General features: G+C 47.4%; 2 protein-coding genes across 3 annotated transcripts in view; one reads left to right on the top strand and one right to left on the bottom strand.

Moving 5' to 3' along the window:
- Positions 1–2221, top strand: part of LOC308531213 (pyruvate dehydrogenase phosphatase regulatory subunit, mitochondrial-like) — a 6756-nt gene extending 4535 nt beyond the window's left edge. The window contains exon 5 of the mRNA XM_081108114.1: positions 898–2221. The gene's annotated coding sequence lies outside the window, so the exon portion shown is untranslated. The remainder of the gene's footprint in view (positions 1–897) is intronic.
- On the bottom strand, positions 1279–24041 carry PDPR (pyruvate dehydrogenase phosphatase regulatory subunit). 2 transcript variants are annotated; one of them, XM_081108091.1, is made up of 16 exons: positions 23966–24041; positions 20367–20448; positions 20111–20274; positions 19099–19220; positions 18202–18319; positions 17359–17508; positions 15364–15556; positions 14151–14275; positions 9817–9972; positions 9511–9644; positions 9011–9159; positions 8452–8564; positions 6900–6994; positions 4840–4929; positions 3325–3507; positions 1279–1799 (listed from the first exon to the last, which is right to left on the bottom strand). In XM_081108091.1, the coding sequence occupies exons 1-16, from the start codon at positions 24024–24026 to the stop codon at positions 1395–1397; spliced, it is 2340 nt and encodes a 779-aa protein (XP_080964217.1). In that variant the 5' UTR covers positions 24027–24041; the 3' UTR covers positions 1279–1394. The 2 variants fall into 2 exon arrangements, with proteins under 2 accessions (XP_080964217.1, XP_080964216.1); XM_081108090.1 differs by lacking the exon at positions 23966–24041 and having other exon boundaries at positions 20367–20446.

The raw sequence follows: 24041 nt of genomic DNA, 5'->3' as shown, positions 1-24041 counted from the left end.
TCCTCTGTGCCTAGGAGCAACATCTCTCACCCATTACATACACATTTGCACCAGAATAGCAAGGCCCGCCAAGCAATTCTAATCACATGCTCCCTTAACAAATCAACTAAGACCTCCTAAAAAGGTGGGCACTGGCTGGGGAAATGGCAAGACATGCCTAGAGGCAGACAGTCTGATTAAGGGGGTATAGCAGCCAGAGCAGGCTGGCACCTGGAGCACCTTCTTTATTAGACTTACAGACCTAGCAGAGCTAATGTGTCTACGATGTCAATACAACAAAGGCTGCAGTTAAGTAGTTACATCTCTAGCGACAGTTTATACTTTTAAGAATTAAGTGTTGGGATGAATAGTATAGTCTGATGTCACTCAATTTTCACCCCTGAAAGACACTTCTGAACTGTGCATGACCCTCTTGCAGGCACTCCAGTCACTTTCTATTCCAGAGGAGACAGAAAGCAAGGATGGAAAGCAGTCTGCTAGGCTCACACAACAGACACCCTCCTCGCTCAGAATCCACGTGGGTCAGCTGTGGATCTGTCCAGTCCTCTTGAACTCAGTATGTGGGCTGCCTTACCTTCCCCTCCCTCTTCCTAAAGGAAAGAAATATTTGCTGAGCTAGTGAGCCTACCACCAAAGGGACAGGAAGAGAAAGCAGCACTGTTGGGTGTTGGTACTTTCTGAGGTTAAGACCCTTTCCTTTCATCTGAAAAAAAGCAACATGGTTTTTCCCTTTCAAATACTGTGACTTGCTTGTTTACTCAACCAAACAAGCAAAGCCCCTCATTACAGAGATTAACAAGCGATGAAGAAATTATAGGCAGGTGTCCCTGGTCCTCTGGTCGAGAACCAGTTGTTAGGGAGGCTGGGAATAATGTCAGCTTGATTTTATCTCTGCAGCCCACCCGATGCCTCTCGTCAGTGAGGTAGATGGTCATCTTGCTCGAGGTATCACAGTGCCAGCTCACAGCACAGCGGAACAGGAACGCAGCTGCCTGGCTGAAGGCACAACGGCCTCAGGGCCGTAACAAGCACACAGCAACTCATCACCGTCAGCAGGCGGCTCTGAGAACAGCTGGCCCACGGAGATGGACTCCTGCCTGCACAGCACCAGCTTCCCTGGCTTCCCTGGCTTCCCAACACAGCACGTGACATCGACTGCCACCACACACACTTCTACAAGTGGGGCTCGCTCCTGTCCCCATGGGAATCTGAGACGGGTGGACGGATGGGACAAACAGCTCAGACTGAGTGTGAGGAGATGAAACGACAAGAGAGGCTGCAAAGCAAAAAGTTTAAAATGATACCAAGGAGATAAGAAATGGAAGGTAAAGGTTATACCGAGAAGAGGGACAGGATCAGGACAGAGGCTCCTAAGACAGTAAGACTGTCTGGCATTACTTCCCATGCAAGTCACTTAGCTCCACGTCTTCCTTTCGGCGCTTATGGGTGTAGAGGGAGGCGACCGGGTAGAGCCGGGCCTTGGCCTGGAACCGCTGTCCCGCGATGTCAATCTCATACTCTCCCCGGTTGACGAAATCCGCCGTCACCACCTGCTCTTCCCCAGTGTCCTCGGAGAAGTTGTGCACGAAGCCCAGGCAGACGTGGCGCTCCAGGGTGTAGCTGTAGGCACTGCTGGTGGTCTTGCCGGCGTACAGCCCGTTCCGGTAAATGGGCTCCCCCCACCAGGGCCAGAGGTCCAGGTCTGTGTCGTGGTCGTCCAGAACGAACATAGCCAGGCGTTTGTACACCCCGTTCTGCCTCTGCTGCAGCAGGGCATCTCGACCAATGAAATCCAGCCCCTGGGGAAGGAAGGCAACACTGAGTCAGCCTCACGAGCAGCAGTGGGCGGGTCCCGTCACTGTGGAGTGCAGCGCCCCCCACCCCAGGGCAGGCTTTGGGGACATTGCGTCTGCCCACCATGTGAAAAACTGCATTCACAACATAAGAGATGCCTTCAGAGAATTTTTGTAACAACACAGGTACCCATATTTTTTTTCCTATTTTATAAACGGATTTCAATAACAAGACCACATAGAACAAAATATTCAGGAAGAAAAATCAATATTCAAAAAACACTTGCTAGAATATTTTAGAAAAACAGCATTTTTATATAATCCCAACAAAAAGTCCATGCATATATGTCTGTATTCAATGCATACATGTTTATATATGCATATATACAAAAACAAGAGCAGGATAAAATAAACTCAAAGTATGAATCACTTTAGTTTTCTTGACATATTCTATTTTCCAAAATGAACATTTTATATCAGAAAAATTATAATTTCTCAAAAAGAATACTGTAGATCTATACTGGTAGGGAATGATTGTTAAAAAGAGTGGCCAGGGGCCCTAGCCGGTTTTGCTCAGTGGATAGAGCATCAGCCCTTGGACCTAAGGGTCCTGGGTTTGATTCTGCTCAAGGGCACATACCTCAGTTGCAGGCTCCTTCCTGGCCCAGTCCCAGGCACTGGTCAGGGTTTGTGCAGGAGGCAACCAATCGATGTGCTTCCCTCACATCAATGTTTCTGTCTTTCCCTCTCTCTTCCACTCTAAAAAAAGTCAATGGAAAAATATCCTCAGGTGAGGATTAAAAAAACAGAAGGGAAAAAGTGGTGAGGGGAGTACACCCGTGCCATTCCCTGCCTCAACCCCCTCCCCGGCACATATCCCCTGACCTCTAAGGGACTCCATGAGACTTGCAACCAAGGGAGCAATAGGCAGCGGCAGCTCATCCTGGGCTAAGGCAGCCCAGGCTCCTGTTACTTCTATGCCCTTGTCTCACCTTCCTATTTTTGCTGTCGTCAATAAACACACATTGGTTCACAACACACTGAAATTCTAAAGGAGAGACAAGAAACTGCTCCTGGTAAAGGTGGCAGTGAGACAGGTGGGGTTCAGAGGTAGAGAAGTCACAACATGCTCTTCAATTATGACTTTTTAAAAACATCATGTTCATGTATTACTTTGAAAAGAAACTAAAAATTAGGCAATTGAATGGAAGGTAACTAATTTGTACAAATAATCCTGGTATGTTCATGTACCACTACATTCTACTCAGAAAAACTTCCCCAGAAAGCACTCGGTCTAAAAGAGAGCCAAGTGCTGAAACCAGGTGCTGGCGGTGTCTTGTTCTCATATTAAGATGTTTTATCCCATAGACGCACTAATCATTCTGAGGACATCTAATCATCACTGTTCACCTGACGCTATCATCGAGGTCTCAGCACTTCCACCCTTTCCTTCCACATCAGCCCGCTTCCTGCTCTAACACAGATGCCCTGACGGGCAGGTGAGTGACAGGAGTGCGCATGGACACAGTACCTTCTCAAATTTCACCCGAGACTCTCGTCCACATTCCAGGGGGGTGGTGAGGGTATTCAGATCCTGACCCCAGAAGGCAAAAAACTTCTCAATTCGGAGACTACGAAGAGCATAATACCCAGCATTCCGGATCCCGTATTTCTGCCCCACACTCATCACTTCATTGTAGACATGTAGGGCATACTAGAGGGAAAGATGAAAGGGTGGTAAGCAGCAGACCTTCAGATTTCAACCTGGAGTGTGTCTGGCGTGCCTGATGGCTGACACTATTAATTTGGATGGGGAGAGGTTTGTATAAAATTCTCAGGATGTCTCATCAACAAACCAAAGTGCTACGGCCTAGGAGTATGCCAGGGTCACCGCTAACTCAAACATAAGCTCCATGAAAGCAGCATCCATGTCTTTTCATGTCTCTAAAATGTCTAGGAGACTAACATAAGTACTTACTAGTATATAGTAATTATTAAATAACTCATAGCAGCGCGCTCAGCACCCAGTAATGACTAAGTTCAGCTGCTTCTCAAATAGCCCACGCACCCTCTGCTGACTTTGTTCCCTGCCCGATTCCCTATGCACTGGCCCACACTACGAAACGTGGTACACATCACTCTACCGTGCGCCCATAACATGATTTTTCACACAGATGACAGCATATCGTAGAGATCCAGAGTGAGTCGCAGAGGAAGGAGTCAGGGAAGCAGAGCTCTCCTCCCTGCCCCACACCATCAGCCTCCCACAAGGGAAACTAAAGCTGCACTGACCAACTGTTTTGCACTTATCAGCCTAGAGTCTGGCACCTCCATGTGTTGGCACACTCTTGCACACTGCCAAATTTTTATAATAGTAAAGGATTAGAAACACCATAAATGTCTATTAGTACCAGGCTGGTTAAGTAAATTATGATGGAATAATATGCCACTATAAAAAAAGAAAGGAAGTTCTCTTTAAGTACTCATAGGAAAAAGATCTCCAAGATAAATTGTTAAGAAAAACAAAATGAACACCCAGCTGGCGTGCCTCAGTGGTCGAGCCTATGAACCAGGAGGTCACGGTTTGATGCCCAGTCAGGGCACATGCCCAGGTTGTGGCCTGGATCCCCAATGTGGGGCACGCAGGAGGCAGCCGATCGATGATTCTCATCAATGATGTTTCTAACTCTCTCCCGTCCTCTCTGAAATCAATAAAAAATATATGTATTTAAAAAAAAAAGATGAACAGTATGCTTCTGTGGGTCTAAAGAGGGTTAAAAATATGTCTTTGAACTTCCATATTTACAAAAATTTCTGACATGACAAAAAACTAAGATCACATAGTAGAAACTGGTCAAATGGAACTGAATACTTTGGGTTTTTTTTAAACCACGTGCACATATCTGTTTTTTTAAAAAGTAAATACCTTAGTTAAACATGCTAAAATGTCTTTAACGCAGCCTCTTCAATTACCAGGCACAACAGACTCTAACCCTGCCAGTGCTCAGCAGGTGTGGGACACCAGCACACCTTCCTTGCTTCTCACCTCTATGGGGATGTAAAGCATAAAGCCCGGCTCTCCCGTGTGAGTCATGCTCATCACCCGGATCCCGTTGGCATAGCCCACACTCATCTCCTGTGGAAAGAAAGGGAGATAGCGTCAAAACTCCAAGGGAAGTGGATGGTGTCTGAGGCCAACCCCTCTCCTTAGCTCTGCACCCTTTGTCGGACCCTAAAAGAGACATGTGAATGAAAGACTTCCATCCTCAAAATGATCCGCTTTCAGGTCTCCAGGTCATTAGGGATGGAACAAAGCCTTTACAATGTCTTTTCTTTGAATATCACCAATACCAGGAGTGCTAGCCAAGCTGCTGATGGAAGTGGAGGCAAAGTCTTGACAAACAGGAAACATTACTTTTTGCAAAGTCCAGCTAAAGATTTGTTTTAGGTGCATAGGGAGCAATGAAGACCAGGCAGTCTCCTCCGGGGCACTCGGAAGACAGTCCTAGGCACCTGCCCACAAAGGATGATGTCCTGGTGCCCAGAGAACAAGGTTCACTTGTCATCCTGGGGTCTGATGTTCAGAACGTGTTCACAGCAGCTCCGTTACCTCTGTCTCAATTCCTGTTCCTGTGAAGGAAAGTGCTAAGTCCCTGGTGGCACTAAAGCAAACTTTCCACAGGAAGTCGGGCATCACATGGTGCTCTGCAGGCACACACGGATGCATCACTCATCAAGAAGCAAAGACATGCCCTGACTGGTTTGGCTCAGTGGATGGAGTGTCGGCCTGCAGACTGAGGGGTCCCGGGTTCGGTTCCAGTCAAGGGCATGTACCTTGGTTGCAGGCACATCCCCAGTGGGGGGTATACAGGAGGCAGCTGATCAATGTTTCTCTCTCATCGATGTTTCTAACTCTCTATCCTTCTCCCTCTCTGTAAAAAAATCAATAAAATATATTTAAAAAAAACAAAAAAAAAAACAAAGACAACCCTAGCCAGTTTGGCTCAGTGGGTAGAGCGTTGGCCTGCAGACTGAAGGGTCCTGGGTTCGATTCCGGTCAAAGGCATATGCCAGGGTTGCTGGCTCAATCCCCAGTGGGGGGCATGCAGAAGGCAGCTGATCAGTGATTCTCATCATTGATGTTTCTATCTCTCCCTTTCTGAAATCAACAAAATTTTTAAAAAGAAGCAAAGACACTGTGAAGGAGTTAGTAATGGCTAACAGTGAGTTTTCTGTGGCTTTCACTCTGCCATGGAGGAAAAGGAAAACTAAAATCAATTAGTAGGTGGATCCCAATTTTGGTTTGAACATCAAAGAGCCTCCTTCAATAACTGTCCCCAAGCTGCTTGTTACAGGTTGACAAAAACATCTCTCCATTTGGACCGCAAATCAACCACTTCGAGAGTACGCAGTTATTTCTTTTTTATTCAGTTACAATGTGTTTCACTCAGCTATAGTTGCCAAGTATAAGAAAGAATCTTACGTAAGTTGTTTAAGGATTCACCTACCCCAGTGGTCGGCAAACTGCAGCTCGCGAGCCACATGCGGCTCTTTGGCCCCTTGAGTGTGGCTCTTCCACAATATACCAACTTCTGTGCATGGGCCACGAAGTTTCAATCACACTGTACATGCGTGCCTGGACGTGGTATTTTGTTGAAGAGCCACACTCAAGGGGCCAAAGAGCCGCATGTGGCTCGCGAGCCGTAGTTTGCCGACCACTGACCTACACCATTTATTACCTGAAGATGCCACATACACAGAAGCTGCTCTGCCTCTGGGCATGGGAGAGAGGAAGAGCTCCTGGAGAGAAGGGACCTAACCCTGACCGGCGTTTTATTACCCGATTACGTAGAATCTGCTGTTATAGAAAGCAGCAAATATATAGAACTGATATTCAGAGAAGTTAAATCCACTTCAGATATATCCTAATGCTTATTTTAAAATAAGGAGAACTTGAAGGGTGAAAAATAAAGAATTTATACGGTCATTTTATTAATAAGTCAGCACATTTTGTGGGTGTTACTGCCAGAGTAAGAACATGCAATTGCCATCTCTTAAAAAGATATTCCCTGCCCATTCAAAAACTAGAACCTTACTGGCACCCACCTTGCAAAAGAGGCTTGGGAAGTGGTCTGGAGTTATCGGGGCATAGGACAACTCGGACAGCACATCCACAGCTCGAGGACCAATCAGGTTGAGGGCTAAACAGAAAAGAATAAGCAATGTCTGGCTGCTCCAGGTAAACAGCTGAGCCAATGGGAAAGGTCTGTTGTGGACTTGCTCACCTATAACCAGGCCTGGCTGGCAAGACCACAAGAACATCCCTTTGTTTAGGCGATGCAAGGTGCACCTGATTCTGACAGATACACCTCTCCCGACAGGCCTGCTAAATGCAGCTACTGACTGCTGGCAGAACTAACGGGAGTGTTTCCTCTCCCTAGGGACACAGGAAGGCAACATTCCATAGCTTCCTCTGCAGTCAGATGGGACAGTGAGACCAAGTCCCGGCTGGACATACTCTCCTGCATACTTCCCATTCCCCTCATCTTCCCAGTGTGGCTACGTGATGGGAAAAGCCCCAATCCCAAATCAGGACCAGGAGGAGAGCTGCCCAATCACTCTGGATCTGTCAGTTTGTGACAGCAGCCTGTGCTAAGTACACTTTATCTTCATTCAGCCATAAAACAACTCTAGTTCAACAAGATTCTGTAGTTTGCCAATCTGGTAGCAAGAGTTTGTAATATTTGCTGCTACAATGAATTGAGAAAGAGGGCCTGCTAGAATGAAGGGCAGGAGAAGGTTAAGTAGGGGGAGGGAGAAATTACACCTAAAATGGTGGGATGGCATTAGAGGAGGGCTGCTCCCCTGACTGAACCACTGAGACCATCAGGAACTTTAAGTCATCCTTAAAAATTATTTACTCATTGCCCAGCCAGTGTGGCTCAGTGGTTGAGCATCGACCTATAAACCACGAGGTCAGGGTTCAATTCCCAGTTAGGGCATGTGCCTGGGTTTCAGGCTCAATCCCCAGTAGGGGGCATGCAAGAGGCAGCCGATCGAAGATTCTCTCCCTCTCCCTTCCTCATGCTGAAATCAATAAAAACATATTTTAAAAATTTATTCACTCATTTTTTAAAAAGCTAAGGAAAATAATACTTAGATAATAAATATAAAAATGCTTTAAAATTACTTACTCTAGAAAACAAAAGAAAATAAAAGTTATCTACTCATTCACTCATCAAATATTCACACTCCTAACATGCTGGCTGCAGGGGACATAGTGAGCAAAACAGTAACTGAAGAACTCATTCCACATTTTCCTTAAAAAACACAGGAAGTGCCCTAGCTGGTTTGGCTCAGTGGATAGAGCATCGGCCTGCAGACTGAAGGGTCCCAGGTTCGATTCCGGCCAACGGCACATGCCTGGATTGCGGACTCGATCCCCAGTAGGGGATATGCAGGAGGCAGCCAATCAATGATTCTCATCATTGATATTTCTCTCTCTCCCTCTCCCTTCCTCTCTAAAATCAATAAAATGTTTAAAAAAAAAAAAACACAGGAGGTATCAGAGACCAATTTTCTATAACCAGCGAGCCTCTTTCGCTTCTAATCCTGACAAATCTGGATCAGCTCCCCTGGGGGACCCGGAGAGAAGTACCTGTGTATTTCCAGGTGACGTCCTCCAGGAGCAGGTTGCTGTCTAGCTGCATGTGCTTCTTAAGCCAGGCCCAACTGTGGACCTGCTGGTCGGTTGGAGAAATCATGAAGAAACTGAAAGTGAGACCCACAAGCAATCAAAACCAGGCAGCAGAGAAGAGGATCGGGAAGCAATCAAGTTCTGAGCTAGTGTCAAAGTAGTGGGTAAAATACTGACCAACGAGCTCTTAGCCTCCAGAGGGCCAGGAGCATGGAACTTGAGGATACACCATGTAAGGACAAGCGAAGGCTGACTTCTGTCACTACACAGACTTACTAATACAAGGGAAGACGTCTCCTCCCAGTAGGGTAACTAATTTTCACATCGAGTTTTGCATAACCTGGTGAGTTTTTTTTTCAGGTGATTTTTTTTGTCCTGGACTACTAATGGACTGGCCATGAGGTAGTGAGGTGTTCAGTCCTTGGTATGATTCAGGTTTCCTGGGGGAGCTGGGAGCTCTGCTCTGCCGCAGTACCCGGGGCCCAGTGCCGGAGGGAGCCAGCGCGGCAGCTGACCTCACCTGCGCTTGTTCAGGCGCGCTATGCTGCAGTCGTTTTCATATCCTCCGCCCTCATTGAGCATGCCGGTATGCACGATGTGGCCCACGGGCACGTCAAGGTCATTGGAGAAGAGGTACTGCAGACTTTCTAATGCCTGATCTCCGGTGGACTGCAGAGTTAAGACAAAGCAGAGAGAGCACAAGAACGTTTGGCTGGTAACACGGCCTCATGAGCAACGTGACTTGCTACGAAAATTCAGTTAGCCAGGACTCCTGCAGCAATATTTGTAGATTTATGCCACTGTAGGAAGCACCAGAGAAAGCTAGCTGTTGATTCTAATGATAAATGGGCCTCTGTAAGCAGATTAAAAACCAGAAACAAAGAGCTACAAATTCAGAAAGATGTAATAAAGATATGATATTAAAATATACCAGAGTTCTTACAGAATCAGTTTTAAAGAGACAGATGAAAAAAGGAGGCACCGTTTCCTAGTCCGTTATATTGGTTTCCAATTACTTACTGTTATTTCAAACTTTGTGAAAGAGGACATGTCAATGACACACACGGCTTCCTTACAGCACTTGACTTCAGACTCCACAATGTCAAACCAGTCCGGCTTATAGAAAGTCTTGCTCTGCTCCAAAGCCAGGAGGTCTGTAGACCAGAAAAACAAAAGGAGAAGATTTATACTGGGGAGTCTCCTGTATAGTTAGGTTTTTATTACTTATTCTCCCAGGGACACATTCTAGACATATACATTTAAAAATAAATTATATTAATTCTTAAAAGCAAAAAAGTGAAGAAAAATAAGAATGTGCCTCTTTACCCTTATCTGGTGGCACAAAGTACTTTGGCCTCTCGAATCCATGCTTTTCCATCCACCTGGCTCCTTGTGCGTCCAGCCGGTCATAGAGAGGGGATGTGCGTAACTGCCTCCCTGTCTGGAAGTCCCAACGAGGAACCTTTAACTCATACAGCAGAGCTAGAACAGATGAGAACAGTCCATGGAAGCCCAAGCCACTGAGCTGCATGCAGACTACCCACTAGACCAGCCTTGGGCAAACTACGGCCCGCGGGCCGAATCCGGCCCGTTTGAAATGAATAAAACTAAAAAAAAAAAAAAAAGACCGTACCCTTTTATGTAATGATGTTTACTTTGAATTTATATTAGTTCACACAAACACTCCATCCATGCTTTTGTTCCGGCCCTCCGGTCCAGTTTAAGAACCCACTGTGGCCCTGGAGTCAAAAAGTTTGCCCACCCCTGCACTAGACTCTGGAGTTGCTCCCATTCAGAAGAGCATCCTTTCTAGGCTAATGTAGCGTAACTTGCCGAACAGCACCCAGTAGAACAGGCATGCTCCAGGAGAAAGAAAAATACTGCAAGAGCTGGTGTCACCCCTTCATAGTTATACAGCTGTGAGTCACATGACAACTCTGCATCCCTGTTTGCAATTATGGTTCCAAATTCGTAGGTAGAAACAATGGGAGACAGGTCATAGATCTAAACTCTGCTAAGCTCTGTAGGAGAGATGAAGGAGATATCAAAGGTCACAGGTGGTTACAAAGTGTGAAAAAATGGCACTTGACTCTTTACATTACAGGGCCTGTGCTGTGGGATCTCAGACCCATCACAGACCTTTCCTCGGCCATTTCTGAAGTGAAAGGGCACACAGCACACCTGATTTGGTAGCTCTGAAACCTGGCAGCTTGCACAGTATTGTCCCAGTGACAAGCTAGGGTCAGAGTTCAATTTTCCCAATGTCCAATCTGCAACAGCAATGAGTAACAATAGCCAGAAAGAGTGTGACCTCTAGTCCCTTCCAAAGAGACCTGACCTCACACCATTCCACACAGGAGGTACCTTGGGGTATTGGGGGAGGTTGGGAAACTAAAAATCAGGAAACTAAAACCCTGGTTTTCTTATATTGTGACAACTTGCCCATCTCTGGTATTTTAGGTTCTACTCTCCCCATTTTCTATCATGCCTGCAATTTCTATTTTATGAGAATCAGAAAATGCCATCTAACATGTCATGGCATCAAGGAGAAATTCAAGCTCTGTTATGATTTGCACAGGTTCTAAAGTAACTATGGATGGGAAACCTGGACTTACGATAGTTCAACATTTTAACCAAAATATTTGCTAAAAAGAAGCAAGCTTAGCAATTACACATACTGCTGCCAGGTCCCAAATCTCCCCCACATATGAGTTCTCTGCCACAGGTCATACAGGCATTAAAGGTCACCAAATGCTCATGATGAATGGAACCACCAGCTGCTAAACCAGCAGTTCATTCTTTAAAAAAAAAAAAAAAAAAGTTTTTATTGATTTTAGATAGAGGGAAAAGGGAGAGAGAGAGAGTGAAAGAAACATCAATGTGAAAGAGAAACATTGATTGGCTGCCTCCTGCACACCCACTACTGGGGATCAAGCCCACAACACAGGCACATGCCCTGACCCTTAATCAAACTGGCGACTTTCTGGTGCACAGGACAATGAATGCTCAACCAACTGAGCCACACTCGCCAGGGTGAGCAGTTCATTCTTAATCAAGAACAATGGTCACAGCCAATGTAGAAACTCAGTCCTGGGCATAAATATGTCCAAAATATCTGTATCTATATATATCTACGCTAATAAAAGACAAACATGCAAATTGACCATACCTTTGCTACCCCTTAAGCCACGCCCACCAGCCAATGAGAGCAACTATATGCAAATTAACCCAACCAAGATGGTGGCCAGCAGCCACGGAGCTGGAGTGAGCAGGAGGCTTGGTTGCCCCAATGATGGAGGAAGCCAAGCTTCCTGCCTGCCGCAGCGGGCTCTGAGCTCCACTCAAAGCAACAAAGTTTCAATTATAGAAAATAAATAAACCCCAGATACCTGCTTTCAGCTGGCCATGGCCATGGAGCTGGAGCGAGCCAGTGGCTTGCATTGCCCCTGGCAATGGAGGAAGCCAAGCTTCCCTTGCGCCCGCCCTGGCCGGCTCTGAGCTCCTCTCAAGGCTACAAAGTTTCAATTATAGAAGGTAAATAAATCCCAGAATAAAAAAAAAAAGAAAAAAAGGAGAGGCTGGGAGCTTCCGTCGCCGGGGGGCTTGGCCAGCCTGAAAACGGGCCTCAGCCCCTCACCCAGACTGGCCAGGCACCCCACTGGGGACCCGCCACCCTAAAGGGGGTGTGGCCAGCCTGAAAACAGCCATCAGCCCCTCACCCAGGCTGGCCAAACCTCCATGGGGTGAGGGTCCCCACTGGGGAGGGCTTAACCAGCCTGCAAACAGCCATCAGTCCCTCACCCAGGCTGGCCAGGCACCCCAGTGGGGACCCCCACCCTGAAGGGGGTTTGGGCAGCCTGCAAACACCCATCAGCCCCTCACCCAGGCTGGCCAGGCACCCCAGCAGGACCCCCACCCTGATCCGGGACACCCTTCAGGGCAAACCAGCCGGCCCCAACCCATGCACCAGGCCTGTATCCTATATAATAAAAGGGTAATATGCAAACTGACCCTAACAGCAGAACGACTGAGAATGACTGGTCACTACGACACACACTGACCCACCAGGGGGCAGATGCTCAATACAGAAGCTGCCCCCTGGTGGTCAGTGCGCTCCCACAGTAGGAGCTCTGCTCAGCCACAAGCCAGGCTGACGGCTGCCAGTACGCGGTGGTGGTGGGAGCCTCTCGCGCCTCCTCAGTAGCACTAAGGATATCCAACTGCAGCTTAGGCCTGCTCCCCGCTGGCAAGTGGACATCCCCCGAGGGCTCCCGGGCTGCCAGAGGGATGTCTGCTTGGGCCCAGGGAGCGGGCCTAAGCCAGCAGGTGGTCATCCCCTGAGGGGTCCCAGACTGCGAGAGGACACAGGCCGGGATGAGGGACTCCCACCCCCCGAATGCACAAATTTTTGTGCACTGGGCCTCTAGTATACTTATAAAAGCCTAAGCAACCTGCTGACCAGCTGACTGGCTGGTAGCTATGACGCACAATGACCACCAGGAGGCAGACACTCAACCCACAGGCATGAAAACATGGAACAGATTGATGAATCTCAGAGGGAAGGGGGAAGGAGGTAGGGCGGGAAGAGATTAACCGAAGATCTTACATGCATACTAGGCCTGGTGCACGTCCCTGGATCTGGCCTGCGGGGATCAGGCTTAAACTGGCTCTCCGACATCCCTGAAGGGTCCCGGATTGAGAGAGAGTGCAGGCCAGGCTGAGACACGCCACCAGTGCACGAATCTGTGCACCGAGCCTCTGGTTTAGACATATTTTGGCAAAGTCTGAAAATAGTTCCCCAGTGTAAGAAAAATGAAATTACAGCCCTAACCGCTTTGGCTCAGTGGATAGAGCGTCAGCCTGCAGACCGAAGGGTCCCAGGTTCAATTCTGGTCAAGGGCATGTACCTGGATTGCAGGCACATCCCCAGTTGGGGGTGTGCAGGAGGCAGCTCATCGATGTTTCTAACTCTCTATCCCTCTCCCTTCCTCTCTGTAAAAAATCAATAAAAATATATTTAAAAAAAAGAAAAATGAAATTACAACCTGATTTGATTTAATTCCTAAATAAAAGCTAGAAAACAAATACAAGGAAGAGTACCTAGTGAAGTTAAAATGAAGAGCTGGATACTTCAAAGTTGGAGGGGAACAAGGAGAAAGAGCAGGGACAAATGTTTTGTATGCACATGAGAAGTGGTTTTCTATCTTGCCAGAGTATCATGGATTAATGACAGAAGTCACTGAGAAGCTTGAAGCTTTGAGAATAAGTTGGCAAGTTCGCTGCATTAGAAAGCAAATCGTGATCCCAAAGACCAAGTGGGGAGCCGGAGCACTCACTCTGACATGGCTTTCCAGGCACAGTGGGAAGCAGGCACTGCTGGGAACATACTAGAAGCTGCTGCCCGAGACTGGCAGGAACTACCACCTGAAAGTCAGCCCACTGTCCTGCCCCCGGAGTAAACAGGCACAAGACGCGAGAGAAAACGTTCCACAAACACCACAGGGACACCATGTCCCTGACACAAGCCTAAAACAATTAAACATCAGAAGCTCAGCTTGAAGCATTTACTGAAGAACTGAGGAAAACCTGCCCTCTGAATGACAGAAGAGGCACTAAAGAGACACCTGCAAGCAGGTGCGGCAGAATAAAGCTCCACTTACGCATGACTTCCATGACCCGGTGGCGCAGAAAGGTGCGGCTGCTCTGCAGGGCTCCGAAACGCTTCAGGTCTAGCTCCCAGACGTTTTCTGAGGGATAACCATGCACCATCCACTCAGCGAGGTACCTGTTGGGGGGGGTGGGCAGTAGTAGTTGGGCCTCAGATGGGATACACTCAATACTGTACCAGGAATCAAGAACCAACATGATCAAAGATCCTGTCTTGTCAGGGACTGGGTGAGCAATTCTGGGCAATTTCCTTAACTTTCTGGAAGAAACAAACATGGATCCATCTGCTGTTCTCACAAGATCACTATGAGGATTTTAGCTCTAATGATGATTCCCCAGAAGGTGTTTAAGACACGGGCACACCTAGGAAGAAGACTGAAAGGTATACAGATGTACTGTAATTTATACATCCGTGTGTTTATTTTTATCCCTGTAAAACAGGTTATAGTTATCTGAACACATCTCTGCTCCAAAGGTTTTTTATAACTCCACTTCCGTAACTGTTTTCAGAGCCATTCTACAAGTCACTCAAGAAAAATGGCCTCATTAATTTTTTTACAAGTTTTTAAATTGTGAATACACATAACATAAGCTGACCATCTTAACCACTTTCAAGTGTACCATATACTAGTTCAGTGGCATCCGACATTCACATTACTGTGTAACCTTCACCTCCTTCCATCTTCCCAAGCTAAAACTCTTTATTAACCAATCACTCTCCATTCCCTGCCCTAGCCCCTGGCAACCAGCATTTTACTGTCTGTACCATCCATTATGAATTAGACTAAGTACCTCGCAGAGTGAACCACACAGTATCTGTCCTTTCATGACCAGCTTGTTAAATTTTTATTAGTATCAATTCAATATAACTAGTGATACTCAGCATGATCATTTATCTCACTCACCACACTTGGGTGTTCCCAAATTTAAATACACAAAGAACCTACATTTGTTACAGCTGAAAGAGTACACAAGAATCCCATCCCACAGGCTTAGTGACTAACTCCAATATTGGGGTCCCAAAGACATTCTGCACATTTCAGGAACATCAGGAGAGCCTTCCATGGTAATTACTTTGAAGGGACTTTAAAATTACATGTATCTTCCTATAATAACATACCAGATTAAATATATTATTTGCCATTTAACAAATCATTCTAGAAAGAAAGAAGCCCAGTGAACTGAGTGTGAGTGACGAAGACTTACCTTCCAGCTCCTCCACCAAACGAAAGGCCAGCAGAGTTCATTCCTGCCAGGACAAAGTAGCCCTTAACCACAGGAGACTCGCCCATGATGCACCTCATGTCTGGTGTGAAGGTCTCAGGGCAATTGACCAACTTCATGATCTCCAGTGTCTCCAGGTCTGGCATCCTACGCAGGAGGGAGCTCAACAGGGGCTCTGAGCAATAAAAACAGCCAAACAGAGTCCTCAGCTTCAGGGAATTCAAACCTTCCAACTCCTCATACTTCCCAACTCCTCCCTCTCCTTTCATAAAATCTTTTGGAAGAGGTTTTCTAAGAACAGCAACGGGGCCATTTACCAGAGAGCAGAGCCCTTGCTGGAAGTAGGGAACACACCTACGAGGTGCCTGGCATGCAGACTGACCAAGAAGATGCTCTGGGAAGGAGAGGAGCCATGGAGGAGCACACGTTACAGATAAGGGTCTCGCAGGGCTCGGTGCTAAAGCTCTCACAGGGCACCCGAGGGAGATGCAATGAAGGGCAGGTTCCCTGCGCTGGCATGGCTGCAAGGACAGATGCTCAACCTGTTTAAAGGTGAGTCCATCATCTGGGAGCAGGCCAGTGGGGCAGTGGTCACCAACGACACCAGACTGTGGAGCTGGCTGGTGGGTAGATGGGGCTTGAAATTTTCTACCATAAAAGTTTACTTTTAAAAAATCCATTAAGGCTAGAAAGGAAACTTCATTATAGATCCTTTCATATCTTTTATATTTGGAACCATGTAAATATATTAACTATTCAATAAATAAAATTAAAAGTATTTTAAAATTGAGTATAGGACATTAACAAAATAATTCTGCTTTCTAAAAATGTCTTTAATCTTCTATGAAATCCTAAGAAAAGGTTTCCTCCTAGCTTAAAATTTCAGCAGCAATTTTAGGTGAATAAGTAATAAGCCAAAGTCCACTAACCAAGAATAGTCTCCTGAATTTGCTACCGAGTAACTGTCCTGAGACCCAGCAAACTCTGTAGCCTGCCCTCTCTAACCTCCACATGGGGCTGTTACAAAGATCAAGTGAGATGCTGTTCTTGAAAATACTTTGAAAATAACATTTTAGATAAGTACAGGGCATTCTTATTACTACTAGAGGCCCGGTGCACGAAATTCATGCACGAGGCAGGGGCGGGTCCTCAGCCTGGCCTGCACCCTCTTGCAATCTGGGACCCTTCAAGGGATGTCTGACTGCTGGAACTGCTGGCTCCTAACCGCTGGCCTGACTGCCCCTAACCACTTGCCTGCCTGTCTGATCACACCTAACCCTCTGCCTGCCTGATCGCCCCTAACCCCTCTGCCTGCCTGCCTGCCTGCTTGCCTTTAACCCCTCTGCCTGCCTGCCTGATTGCCCCTAACTGCTTGCCTGCCTGCCTGATCACTCTAATTGCTTGCCTGCCTGCCTGATCACTCTAATTGCTCGCCTGCCTGCCCAATCGTCCCTAACTGCTCACCTGACTGCCTCATGCCCCTAACTGCTTGCCTGCCTGCCTGCCTGATTGCCCCTAACAACTCTGCCTGCCTGCCTCATGCCCCTGCTTGCCTGCCTGCCTGATTGCCCCTAACTGCTTGCCTGCCTGCCTCATGCCCCTAACCGCTTGCCTGCCTGCCTGCCTGATCGCCCCTAAGTGCTCACCTGCCTGCCTGATCGCCCCTAACCACTCTACCTGCCTGCCTCATGCCCCTAACCGCTTGCCTGCCTGCCTGCCTGATCGCCCCTAAGTGCTCACCTGCCTGCCTGATCGCCCCTAACCACTCTACCTGCCTGCCTCATGCCCCTGCTTGCCTGCCTGCCTGCCTGATCGCCCCTAACCACTCTGCCTGCCTGCCTGCCTGATCGCCCCTAACCACCTCTGCCTTGGCCCCCGCCACAGCGGCTTCGTCCAGAAGGAAGTCCAGAAGGTCATTCGGCTGTCTGGTCTAATTAGCATATTACACTTTTATTATTATAGATACAGTTCACACACCAAAGTGGTCCCAGTCTTCCTGTAGGTTGTGAATCTCCAGCTGGTTCTTGCCCTCAGTGAAAATTGGTTTCGGGGTTTTCTCAAAGCCCCCAGACAAGATGCCGCCCTGCCAGTTGCGAATATAAATTCTGCCATCTGCATCCACAATATCTGAGGAGAGGAACAATAAGGGAGTGGGGAGTGGAAGAGAAGAGCAGGGGTTAGATGTAAGCCAGCTTTCTATATGGACAGAAAAAAGCAAAGCAGAAACACCTGCTCGCTGTTGGCTTTGCTAATGAACAGCGTCTCATGAACACATCAGCTTTAAAATACCTTTCCAGGCCATCCGGGAGGTTTCCCCTCGCAGATTCACAATAGAGACTTTCTCTGATTATCCTTTACCCCATCAGTTACGTAGAAGCTTTGACTAGTCCTCACAACCAAACTACGTAACTGCCACTGTGCCACATAAAGCCTAAGGAAAGGGGGCACTGCCGAGCCCACTGCAGGGATTCAGACCTTCAACGTGAAATCAGCCCTCTCCACAGCACTCAGGGTCACAGAATACCCTGAGTTTATAGCATTCAGGTCAAAAACTCCAGGCTATATTCCAAATATTGTCAATTTAGACCTCTGTCTGGGACTACAATTAGCTTGCAGAAAAACTGCTTAAGTAGAATGCCCGTTTGACCATCCTTTCATAAAGAGTTCTTAAAGAAAAGTCAAAACTGGGCCACCTCCCTGTAACATGCTCTAGAAAGGAAAAGCTCTTTCGGACACAGTCTGTCCTTCGCAGAGAGTCTTCCTTCAAAGGACAGAACAGTGGCAAGGAAACAAGATTAAAAACAAAGTGCAGGTCCTCACTTGGTGTGTTGCTCTGCAGAGGGGTCTCCAAGGGGCGAGTCAGGAGGTAGAAGTGTTCGCAGGCATGTAACGGGATACTAATCGGCTCCTCGTTGGACAGACCCAGCTCGTATGCCCACTACAAATGGACAGATTGATTGTGGGTGGAAGAGGAACAGAAAGACACATGAGCAAGTTCCGCCGCTTGAAAATAGTTTAATTTCAAGTGGCCTGTGTGTGCTCTTGCAACAATGTCAGTGAGGGAAGCCAAGACTCAGCCTGCTTTAGGTTAATTATTTGAATGGGGAACAACACTAGACGTTTTAAGTCATAAAACTTACTTTTAGATCAAAAGAAGTCAGATTTCCCATAGTAAAAGGAGCTCATGGGGAGCAAAGGAGGCCTTCTAACGAAATGCCTGGCTTCAAGACAAACCCCAAGCACCATCATAAATGAGCTTCATAGAACGGGAAGTACCCCTAGGTCACCTTAAACTGTACAGCGGACAGAAAGGACCAATTTGTCTTCAAAGCACAAGCAGCTTAGTGTTTTGGAAACTGAATCTATGCTCCTGACACAACAGAACAGCCTAATACTTTACCTGCTAGGTTGGTGAATGAAACAAACCACCACAGGAAGATCCAATGCCAGGGATTTATGTCAATGCACAAGTGCTTCCAGGGCCCGGACAGGGGAGCACCAGTTCACCAGGGAGGAGGAGGAGGAGGCACTGCAGCTCCACAGGGGAGCAGTGCAGGTTTCCGAGTTCGAGCACAAGAGCCCCGAGTTCCAGCCCTCAGTGTGCCCCCTGCATCCCTTTACTTTGTCCCTAAATAATCTTAAGTCTCTACACCAAAAAGTCCTGGAAATAAAAGGTAAATAAGAAAACCAGAGATCCCGCTATTGTTGCTAACTTACCTGACCAGCACAGTTGACAAAATACTGGCATTCGATCTGTCCTTTATCCGTCTCCACGCCAGTAACTTCACCTTTTTTGATCATCACGTGAACAACACTTGTCCGGTCATAGATCTGAACCCCTGTTCAAGGTAAAGAAAGAGTTGGGCATCGCCCCTCAGATGGTCCACAATTAAGGCAGCTGCAGCAGATTCTCAACTCATAAGAAATACTGAAAAGGCCAGGTCAAAGCTTTAATTTTAAAAAACAAAACACCCCTAAGGACCACACCCCGAGACTGTAAATGAGACTTTCCCAAGGTTAAAATGGCGGGCACATGTAATAAGGGGCTTCAGTGCACAGTTCAAGTCCAGGAATCATAAAAGGGGCAGGGGAGAAAAGCTCAAACAGGACAGCTTACATCCTATCTGCCCCCGTGATGAATCAGTTCACTCAAAGCGCACAACACCATGGACACTGAGGTGTCCTCCCCTCGTTCACTCAAACCCGGGACATGATCCAAGCTGTGGATTAAATCCCAACGTGTGTACTAACCTTGGAGCCTCTCAGTTTGGTGGGGAAGGAGTCCCTGCAATCTGAAGGGTACTAAGTCAGCACTAAACCAGGGTTCCTCAGGACTTCAATAAGAAAAATGTGGCCCCGAGGAAAAATAGTAACAGATAGTGTATTAAAACAAAAAGAGCCAGTGTAGCCCAGCTGGCATCGCTCAGTGGTTGAGCGTCGACCTTGAACCAGGAGGTCGTGGTTCTATTCCCAGTCAGGACACAGGCCTGGGTTGTGGGCTCGGCCCCCAGTGTGGGGCGTGCAGGAGGCAGCCGGTCAATGATTCTCTCTCATCATTGATGTTTCTATCTCTCTCTCCCTCTCCCTCTCCCTTCCTCTCTGACATCAATAAAAATATATTTAAAAATAAAAGAGCCAGTGTACAACACAGTAACTGAGTTGGTGTCGTTGCCTATTGTGAGACAATTTCTTTGACAACCTCTTCCTCCCTTGTCCCCAGTCTGCTTACCATTTTGGGAGGCAGCACTTGCCAGGGCAAGAGCCACATCAGCAGAGGACACCACCGCATCCTCGGGGACGTGCATGGCCCCCGCCAGGTCATGCACGTTGAGCAGAGGGTGCAGCTCGGCCACTTTCTTGGGGGAGATGATCTCAGAAGGGATGCCTATCACACTGCCACGGAACAAAGGGGACAATGACGTCACTGGCCTCTGACAGAGGGCGGGGGCAGTACGGCCAGCACAGGCTTCTAGCCTCACACGTACTTCAGCCTGGAGTTGATGCGCTTCAGGGAGATCAGCCGGTCCTGCGTCTGGGCCAGAAAGATGGAGCCTGTCCGAATGTAACCTGTAAGAACAATCAGCCGGACTGAGACCACCCGGAACAAACGTGGGGTGGCAAAGAGGCAAGCCCCCGGGATTATAAGTGAGAAGACCTGTGGTAAGTCCTGGCACTGCCACCATCCAAACATTCTTGGCTCAAAGTTTTGTGAAGATGAAATGAGATTTTAATGCACATGAAATCACTCATAAAATAAAAATGAAAGATGCCACGGCTAAAAAATACTTGGGGGGCAGGTGGAGATAACCCAGACTCATATTCTTCACTCTGTTTAGATTTTCTCCCCGGAGTTGGGGGGCATGTAACCCCCTGGAATATTCGGTCTTGAGCAAGTAGGTGAATGGCTGGAGGTCACTCGTATCGGATGCAGAGCATCCAGGCCAGATGACTCCTGTCCCAGCTGAGGCCCTGCCGGCTGTGGGGAGGCATGTCCTGGCCTCCACGCTGCCTCTGGCAACCTCCTGACAAATCTATAGGCACCCAACAGCCTTCCACAAACTCCTTGTGCCCACTGCAGCCAGAGTCATTTTCTGTTATTTGAAATCAACATACCAGACACCACCTTATTACATCTGGGACAATTTCAAGTCCCCTAAAATGCCATCTCTTAGTTCTTATGATGAGTTGAATCAGTTATCCTTTCAAAGGAAGTATTAATGAGAATAATTTGTTTTCTTAGTTTCTTTAGAAATCATCATATAAATATACCCTTCACTGACAAAAGAATGTCTCAGTGTGGAGAACTGAAATTTTAGAGATTGGTGTTTAAATATAGTATGTTTACCAGAGTAGTCCAATGACTTGTGGCTAACACAGCCTGAATTTCAGAAAAAGGTTCAGAAGTCATTTTCTACTCACTACCATAGATTACACAGAGCAGAGTACCACTGTATATATGTTCCTTTTAACCCACTAAATGATTTTTTATAAATGAATGATCACTGACTTGGAAAAACAATTCAACTTCCTGAATCTAGGTTTCTTCAGCTGTAAAAGAATGACCCTTATTATAAGATCAAGGACTATATGGAATACTTTCCAAAAATTATAAAAGCCATTACATTACCTCTCTCGTTCACTTGACAAAAGTCACACTGAGATTGAAGCACTGCCGACACTAACATCACAGTCGGGGATGAGGACTCGAGGTCATCTGCTGAGTCTGATTAGCAGGTAGTGAACGAACATCTCGAGTAAACGGACTGTTTTCGAGGAGAAGCAGATAATATCTGCCCTTAAATCTAGGTGCACGTATGTCACTTCATCCTTATTTCATGGCCCACCAGCAGTCCATGAGTGAAGTGACCGTGGCAGGCACCTGCACAACGCGGGACAGGAGGCCTCTCCTCCTCGGGGCCCCGTCACCTGTCCCTGCACCACTGGGGAACGCCCACGGGCGTGGGACTGAGGCTGATCCCCTTCTCTCGCTTGCCTGGCTTCCTCACTGCCCACAAGTACCAAGGAGAAGCCGCGCCTATAAGGTTCCAGATGGTGATCCAGAAAGCAAGCTAAGCTCACTCACTTTACAGAAAAGCACCTGTAACCTGATTCCTGTGGAATCGCACCACCTGAGTGATGCAAGGCCGGGCAATGCACTAGTATCTGGCCCAGTGGAACAGGAGCCCATTATGTGGACCCTATTCTGACTCAAACCCAGTTAACGTCTGATTCAAGTACCTGTGGCCATCATTAAACCCAGCGACGGGACTGCTTCCTGCCTGTCCTGCCTGGAGCAGCATCTTCCCTAGTAAAAGCCAGAGACTGTGCGGCAGCAGGAAGCACTCTTACCGCGTCCCCTGGAGAGCCCTGCCCTCCAACAGGAGGCCTGGCCAAGTGCAATGACCATGGGGTCCCGGCGCCCGGGGCACACCGTGTGAGGGCCACCCAGGATGCCTACTGGTCTCACCCAGGCCTGGCCCTGCCATGTGCCCGAGAATACACAGCCTCTTCTTCCAGGCCCCTGGATCCTCTCGTGGCATCTCTCTCCTCCCATGGCTATCAAATCCTAGTTACTAGACAATCAGTCTTCCTCTACAATTTACAGATGAGGTTACACTTCTTGACAGTATGAACTATATAAAATGGAAATGTGATAAACCCTTACTTGTGATCAAAATTTCAAATCTCCCTTTCCCTAATGAAAATGTTGTCAGCGGTCACATGATTTCTAAAGGGCTGGCGAGGTAAACCACATACTGTGCTTAGGCTATTGTTTGAATAATCTGCTACTGATCACGTGGCAGAGCCACTGCAGCTGGCAAAAGATAAAGCTACCACCCTCTGTCAGGATTAGTCTCGAATTATCTGATTCATTTTATGCAATGTCTTCAAAAGAACGACCCTGACATAGGCAGGTGTCTGGAATTTCATCACTGGGCCTCGCTACCCACTCACGATTAGTGCGCTCACCACAGTCTCATCAGCCACCAGAGCAGGCTCCAGGCTGGGCTTCTGGTAATCCGTCACCTTACAACCAACTGACAGCCATTCTTTCTGCCTTCGATCGTATGGGACCATCGTGTAGATGGGTCCTCCTCTTCCTGGGACAGTTCCTACTCACTCCAGAGCTAGCTAGCTAGTCCTTCTCCCCAAATTACACAGGTAAGGAGACACGTGTGAATGCTGTAGAGTCAGGAACATCCTTACTAGTGACTGGTACTTCAATGGGTCAAACTCTGATTTAGCTTCCAAGCACCTAACTTAAATTCCTCCTCCTCCCCCTGTGAAGCCAATGCTGCCACTTACTACACTTCAAGTGAAATATATAGGAAATGGCCCAGGAAAACCTTAATATCACAAGAATTACAGCATCTGAAAAGGATCTGGAATGATGATTGAATCTCCTCATTTTAAAAACAGGAAAACAAAGCTTGGCTGGTGTGGCTCAGTGGTTGATCATTCAACCCATGAACCAGGAGGTCAAGGTTCAATTCCTGGTCTGGGCACATGCCCAGGTGGTGGGTTCAATCCCCAATAGGGGACATGCAGGAGACAGCCCATTGATGATTCTCTCTCATCATTGATGTTTCTTTCTCTCCCTCTCTTTCTGCCTCTCCTTTCCTCTCTGAAATCAACAAGAACATATTTTTTTTAATATATTTTATTGATTTTTCACAGAGAGGAAGGGAGAGAGATAGAGAGTTAGAAACATCGATGAGAGAGAAACATCGATCAGCTGCCTCCCGCACATCTCCCACTGGGGATGTGCCCACAACCCAGGCACATGCCCCTGGCCGGAATCAAACCCGGGACCCTTCAGTCCGCAAGCCGACACTCTATCCACTGAGCAAAACCGGCTTCGGCAAGAACATATTTTTTAAAAATAATAAAATAAAAATAGGGAAACAAAGACAGCTCATAAGCAAAATGACTTGCCCAAAGTAATACTCTGACTAGTGGCAGAGCCCAAACTACAACTCAGGTCTGAATGACCACTCACCAGGCCAGCTCCTGGGGACCACACACAGTCCCAGGAACAGAGTCTGGGGATGGGCACAGCAGAAAATGGCAGGCCCCTGCTTACCTGTTTGGATCCCTGTTTCTTGCTCTAGCTGCTGGTACAGTTTGTTTGAATAGTCTGCCATCTTCTGCTCAATGCC

Source organism: Myotis nattereri (genome assembly GCF_964212035.1).
Source record: "Myotis nattereri genome assembly, chromosome: 15".
In the NCBI taxonomy this organism is placed as follows: domain Eukaryota; kingdom Metazoa; phylum Chordata; class Mammalia; order Chiroptera; family Vespertilionidae; genus Myotis; species Myotis nattereri.
Note: the sequence above shows the minus strand (reverse complement) of the source record. Positions and strands in the feature narration are given on the sequence as shown.

Bases quoted from the DNA above. Each gene is read 5' to 3' on its own strand.
- PDPR (XM_081108091.1), bottom strand. From the start codon at position 24,026: ATGGCAGACTATTCAAACAAACTGTACCAGCAGCTAGAGCAAGAAACA. The intron at 6,995-8,451 runs GTACTTCTCTCC...TTTTCTGTTTAG, and splicing joins CGTCACCTGGAAATACACAG to CCCTCAACCTGATTGGTCCT. The intron at 4,930-6,899 runs GTGGGTGCCAGT...TTCTTTCCACAG, and splicing joins TCCCAAGCCTCTTTTGCAAG to GAGATGAGTGTGGGCTATGC.